Source organism: Amblyomma mixtum, chromosome 2, assembly GCF_055824585.1.
Source record: "Amblyomma mixtum isolate Tamu chromosome 2, ASM5582458v1, whole genome shotgun sequence".
Lineage (NCBI taxonomy): Eukaryota > Metazoa > Arthropoda > Arachnida > Ixodida > Ixodidae > Amblyomma > Amblyomma mixtum.
In genome coordinates this window covers 209,493,528-209,499,527 of record NC_143013.1, presented here as the reverse complement: position 1 = coordinate 209,499,527, position 6,000 = coordinate 209,493,528, and the positions used below count along the sequence as shown (strand labels likewise).

General features: G+C 53.9%; 1 protein-coding gene across 5 annotated transcripts in view; it reads left to right on the top strand.

The window, feature by feature from the left end:
- Positions 1–3,031: 3,031 nt before the first annotated feature.
- Positions 3,032–6,000, top strand: part of Nf1 (neurofibromin 1) — an 82,211-nt gene continuing 79,242 nt past the window's right edge. For all 5 annotated transcript variants that reach the window (XM_089573037.1, XM_089573035.1, XM_089573036.1 and 2 more), the window contains exon 1: positions 3,032–3,176. In XM_089573037.1, the coding sequence (XP_089429163.1) occupies positions 3,096–3,176 (81 nt within the window). In that variant the 5' untranslated portion in view covers positions 3,032–3,095. The remainder of the gene's footprint in view (positions 3,177–6,000) is intronic.

Below are 6,000 nucleotides of genomic sequence, written 5' to 3'. Positions count from 1 at the left end.
TGATCAACAACTCGCCACCGGTGCATATGACTCCGCTGTTCAGATCGAGGGGCTGTAAAAGCTCCAAGAAGGTTACCTACCTATAAACAGTAAATGTAGGGAATGTGTACGCTTAGAAACCCAGCCTCACGGTTATAGACCGTTAACTAAGCTGCCTTCCAGCATCAGGGAACCTAATATCCTACCTGATTTTCTATTTGCTGCATTTATTATTGACTAACGGTTGTTCATAAGCAAACAAGCTAGTATTTCTTCTATTACAATTTTCGATAGGGCAGGAAACCGCTCAGGATAGGAGCTGACAATACCCCCCCTCCCCCCCCCCCCCCCCGGTAATACGGGTCTTGCTTTAGCGTTGTAGTCCGTTTCAGATAGCTGTGACGCTAAAAGATGGCTTCTACGGACTCGGTAGTTGTCAAAGACTGGCATAGCTCGCCGAACTGCTATTAGGATGCTAATGTGAGTGGCGAAAAAGACAAAAAGCGCCGTGTACTGATGCACATTTCCTTGCTGCGACTTGTCTTTCAGCGTTAATTGGCTCATATGTTAACTGTCATTTTAAGTTTTTGTTTATTATTATTACTAAGAATAAGACCAAGAACCAGGAGTTATGAAACAGTTTCGGGAGAAACATCCTCATGGACTTTACGTGCCAAAGACGAGGGAGCACGTCTGCAGAGAAAGCAGCCACCCTCACCCAAAATTACGCACAGACCATCGGACTGTCTTGCTCCCCAGAGAAGTCCGAACTCTTCCTCATCCGGCCTAAGAACCACCGCTGCCCCCGCTCCCCCATTGCCATTGAACTGAATGGTGACCCGGTACCTGAGGTTGGCACCCTCCGTGTATTGGAACTGCACATCCAGAACGATGGCAAAAACACCACCACCCTCAAGAAACTCAAGCAGGTTGTAGGCGCGATATCGCACCTCATCCGCAGGGTTTCGAGACATCACAGAGGCATGAAGGAGCGCGACCTATGTCGCCTCATTCATGCCTTTGTCCTCAGCCGTGTGCTGTACACTACCCCATACTTACACCTATCCAAACATGACATAAACGCTTTGGATGCTTTGATTCGCAAGGCATTCAAGGTAGCACTTCACCTTCCCCTCAACACACCCACAGACAGATTACTAGGCCTGGGCCTCCACAATACGATCGGGGAACTGGTGGAGGCCCACCGACAGGCCCAATACATCAGGCTCACACAAACCTCCACAGGTCGGTATATCCTGGACACCCTCGGAATCAAAATACCGGCCAACGACCCAACCCTCCTCGCCATCCCACGATCCCTTCACCGAGAGCTCCTCATCAGGCCGCTCCCGAGGAATATGCACCCGTCCCACAATGAGCAGCGCCGCAGAGCCCGTGCGAAGGCACTTCATCGAGCGTACGGCCCCCAGCCGGACGCCGTGTGGGTGGACGCTGCCTGCACGGGTGATGAAGCGACAGCAGCTGTCACACTACCTCTCCCTCCAGACACGTCCCCAGAGGCTGCAGAGGAAGCCGCCATTGCCCTTGCTATAACCCGCACGGAAGCCCGGTACATTTTAAGCGATTCTAAAACTGCGATTCTAAATTTTGCTCGAGGCCGAGTCCATGTCCCAGCTTTTGGCATACTGGACTCGCCCGATGCCCCCCCGCCCCGCCAAGTGGAGCTGATATGGGTGCCCGCGCACTCCGGGAATCCCGGAAACGAGGCCGCCAACCTTTTAGCCCGAGGTTCTTTAAACCGGGCTCAGGTGGCCTCTGATCGGGGATTCACGAAGGAGCGCATGCACTCATTCAGTGAGCTGACCCAGGCGCACAGAGCCTTACGCCAGCTCTACCCCCCGCCCCACCCCTCCCTAGATAACAAACACGCAACACTCTGGCGCAGACTACAGACACACACTCTCCCTTCACCCCTTACCCTAGCCCATTATCATCCCTCCTTCCCCACTCCGGCATGCACTCTATGCCCAGAACCCTTCGCTTCTTCATTCCATATCCTTTCCCTCTGCCCGGCGGACCCTCCCCCGCGGGACCTAGAGAACCTCAAGACCTGGGAGGACTGGGAGACCCTGCTGCGCTCGGAGGACCCGGCCGTGCAGACCATCGCCACTGGCCGTGCTGCCAGTGTTATGGACCTTCGGAACATAAACACTTGAGTGCAGTGGGGTCGTGCGGGGACCCTGGGGCGTGCCCCGAATTCCTCTGTAAATAAAGTTTTCTCTCTATCTCTCTGCAGAGAATGCTCCTCCATATTATGTTCGACAACTCACGGTTTTCTCACTGGCTCCGAAATATCAATTAAAGGGTGCTTTCGCAATATTGAAATCCGGACAGCAGCATCGGCCGCAGAAACCCAATTCTAAAGGATCATATTGTGTTCAATTTTCAACAGCAACGACAAAAAACAGCATACCGAAGGTGAAGCATTTATGTATTCTTCGGTTTGCTATAATTATTGCGCACACTATGTTCAGATCGGCCACTTTCGTGACCCGCTATTTTGTTGCCACATGCACACCTATTGACATTAAAAAAAAAAAAAAGCTATTTATATATCTGATGCGTGTTTACGTTTGCAATGCACGCCGTTAATAACCGTCACTGCACATGCTGCCGATAGCGAAAAACAGCGTCAGCATGTGCGTAATATCCCTACGGAGGCAACCTGCACAAAGTTTTTAATGAAAGCGGAATAATTTCACGTCTTTTATATACACTTACGTGGGTGTGCATTGTTAGTATGCGAGCCCTTTCGGCTTTTGTCTCATTTCTCATCGTTGGTAGCGCTTGCAAGAACTCATTCGGCTCCTACAGTGGTCAAGTTGCTTTTTACTGCGTTCAAAGCAAAGCAATGAGCACAAAATAGGGGTCATTGGCGATACAAATGTTTGCCGTCAATGCTGGCAGTCAGTGGCGCTGCAGCGTCGAAATGCGCGCGCGCGCGTCGGCGAGCGGCGGCAGCACCATCGCGCGCACTCGGCTAGCAGACGACGCCCATTGAGCGTTCCACCAATAGCGCACGCAGAGGGGCGCATGCGTGCTCGCTTCGCGTCTATTAAAAAGATGGCGTCCAAAATGTTCGATGGTCTCTGTTGATGTTCCTACAAGTCCAGGCGACGATGGCCACCAAGCCCGTAGAGTGGGTTTCGTCGCTGATTACACGTTTCGAAGAACAGGTGAGCCCTTCGTACGCGTCGCTTTGGCGCCGCACCGACGGCGTCTGTCAGCCCGGCGGCATCGGCGGCGGCGGCTTCGGATGCCGACAGCCGTGTTTTCTTGGGGCGACCTTTGCCGCCGATCTGCCTTTCCCCGTTCGGTGGGCCGGCGTCGCGCCGACGTTCCGGCGAACTCGGTGTGTGATCGCCCAGTTTCGGGGTCTGTACGATCTGCCAGCCCGGTGCCGTCGTTTCTCTTTATTTTGGCTGGCGGCCGCGGTCTCGCCCGCGCGTTCCTACTTCGCCGCAGGAGGAGCGCTGGTAGTGCGGCGGCGAGCGCTCCGAGAGGGGAAGGAAAGAAAGAGAAGAAAAAAAGTGTCGCATAGGAGCGGAAGTCGATCGGCTCGGACGCCCACACTCGCGCCGCATGGAAGCAGGTTTTCGTCCCGTGGTCCGCTCCGTCGCAACAGTAGTGCGAGCGGAGGCGACAGAGGGACTCTCTTCGGCGCCCGATATCGCGGTGCCCGAACCTCGCGACCACATTCGCTGACGGCCCGTGGCTCGAGGTTAGCCGGCCGGCTCGATGCGCGCGCGACTCCGCAGCGCACTTTTCTTTCCCCTCGTTCTCTCTGGAGCAGGCACGATCGATACTACACTCCTCCTTCGTAACGGGACGTGGTGCTGGAGAACACCGGGATCACCCATGCCGCTCTTGGTTGCTCGTCCGCCGGCAGGATGCCCCGCCGTTGACGGCTTGCTAGCCTCAGAGTAGTTTACTACCACCGCTACAATGTAGACTACAAGGAGTAAAAAGCACCACGACCCAGCTGTCATACGTCTAGTGCAAACAGCAGCGCAGGAAGCAAAACAGGGCTCAGTGTTGGATGACGAGTGCTGTCCACATGGGGTGCGCGGGCCCTGTTGTGACGGTACCAGACGGTACCAGCACCACTGCGGGGTAGAGAGCAGCGCGTCGTCTGTTGTGCTTTGACGGCGGCACTCGGATGAATGGAGCTGGACTAACCGCGCTGCTGCGCTTGTCGTTCGCTATTCTGCATAATCTGCCCGAACGCGTATCTGTGGCCCGTGCCGCAAGCCTTCTCGTGAGGCCTTGACTGCCATTAATCATAATTCGAACGCGATAACGGATGAGCGGGACAAAGCAAAAAGAAAAGCAAAAAAAAAAACGGGAGAGAGAGGGCGGCGTTCTCGGAGCCGGCCATTTCCGCGCGCGGCTGTGGTCGCCGGCGCTGTTTTCGGCTCTCACGTGTGTTACTACCGCACCTCACGTGCAGCTGGCGACGGCACATTCCTGCTGGGTTCGTGCGCGCACTTGACGCTAGTACGACGACACCGCGGTGCGGGCCGCGGTAGTAAAACCAGCGCCCGTCTCATTCACGGAGCGACGAGGGGTGCAGGAAATGAAAGAAAAAAAGAAATGCGGGGTGAGAGGGAGAGAGGCAGGCCGTACGCGCGATTTTGGCAGCGGCGACCTTGGCAGAGTGGCTACATCGCGCGTGCGGGCCCATTCATCGCGTGTGGGACGCCTCCCCCGCGCGCGCACGGTAGTCGCGGTGCATGCCTCGCTGGCGGTTGTGGCGACCGGTGCGGCGTCGGCTGCGGATTTCCCGCGTCCGGTTATTTTCGGTTGCCAGCCGGCAGGACGCGTCGGCGCCTGGGCTGCGCTCGCGGTTCGCAGACGACGCCTAATTGTCGGCTCGCGTGACCCTGCGCCGTGCTGCGTACTGTTGTACACCTTGTGTGGCAGGGGACTTCCGAACGACAGTCCTATCTCCGGTCCACAGTGGGACGAAATGTCTCCTGTGGGCATCACTCTGATGTCATGGTTGAAAGTGAGGCTCGTTAAAATGGTGACACGGCAGACTTTAGTCAGGGGTACCCATCCAGCTGGAAAAGCACATTTCTGGAGCTAACTGGAAGTGTAAGCTTTCCAGCTGGAGACAAGAGTTCTTTCTGCTAGACATGATTTCCAGTTCAGTAATCCAGCTGGAAACAGATATCATTACAGCTGGATATGAAGGTGTCCAGCTGGAAAGATACGATTTCCAAGTGGAAGTGCACAGGGCGGGGCACAAAAGAAGTATCTGTACAGCAGAGACCTGAGAAAGAGGAGAGGCAATACACAAAATTGGACTTCGGCACTCGGGAGTCTGCAGGAGAGCTGCTTCACTGATGGCTGCAGCGTGAATTTCTTTGGGTGGCATAATGAAAGCGTGAAGAGAGAAATTTCAGTTGAAGTGCTGAAATTTGGCAACGGGTACAAGTGTCAGGTACTTGGGTACAAATACTATAGGTTACACGCACAACTGACGTGCAGCGATTGTTGATGAAATTCTATGTGACACTAATTTGTTAAAAGTAGAAGACAGTCTAGTTGGTCACTGTACCTTGAATGCATGCGCTTTCTTAAATTGTACACAGAAGGGGAGGAAAATGATTGAGGTAAAGCCAACAGCAGGGACATTATCATGTGGGCACACTAAAAGTGCTGCCTGAAATTAAAAGCTACTGATTTAGTGAAACTCGTGCTGCAAACATCGGCATTGCTGCCTGGTATGCCAGTGTGCAGTGCAGACAAATTGCAGGTGCAAGTATCAGCACAGTGGCATCAGCAAGAAACCGATGCAAACTATTAAAACGCGCTGGAGGGCTGAGTAGTACACGGTTTCTTATAAAGGCAAAGCTCAAAAAAAGACAGCACAAAAATATCTCATCTCTCTTCCTTGAGTGCTGTCTGTGTCGTGCTTCGTCTTTCTATGAAATCATGCAAGCTGGCAGCACTAAAAAAAAACAAAGATCGCATAAGCTGTGCTCCATAATGAGC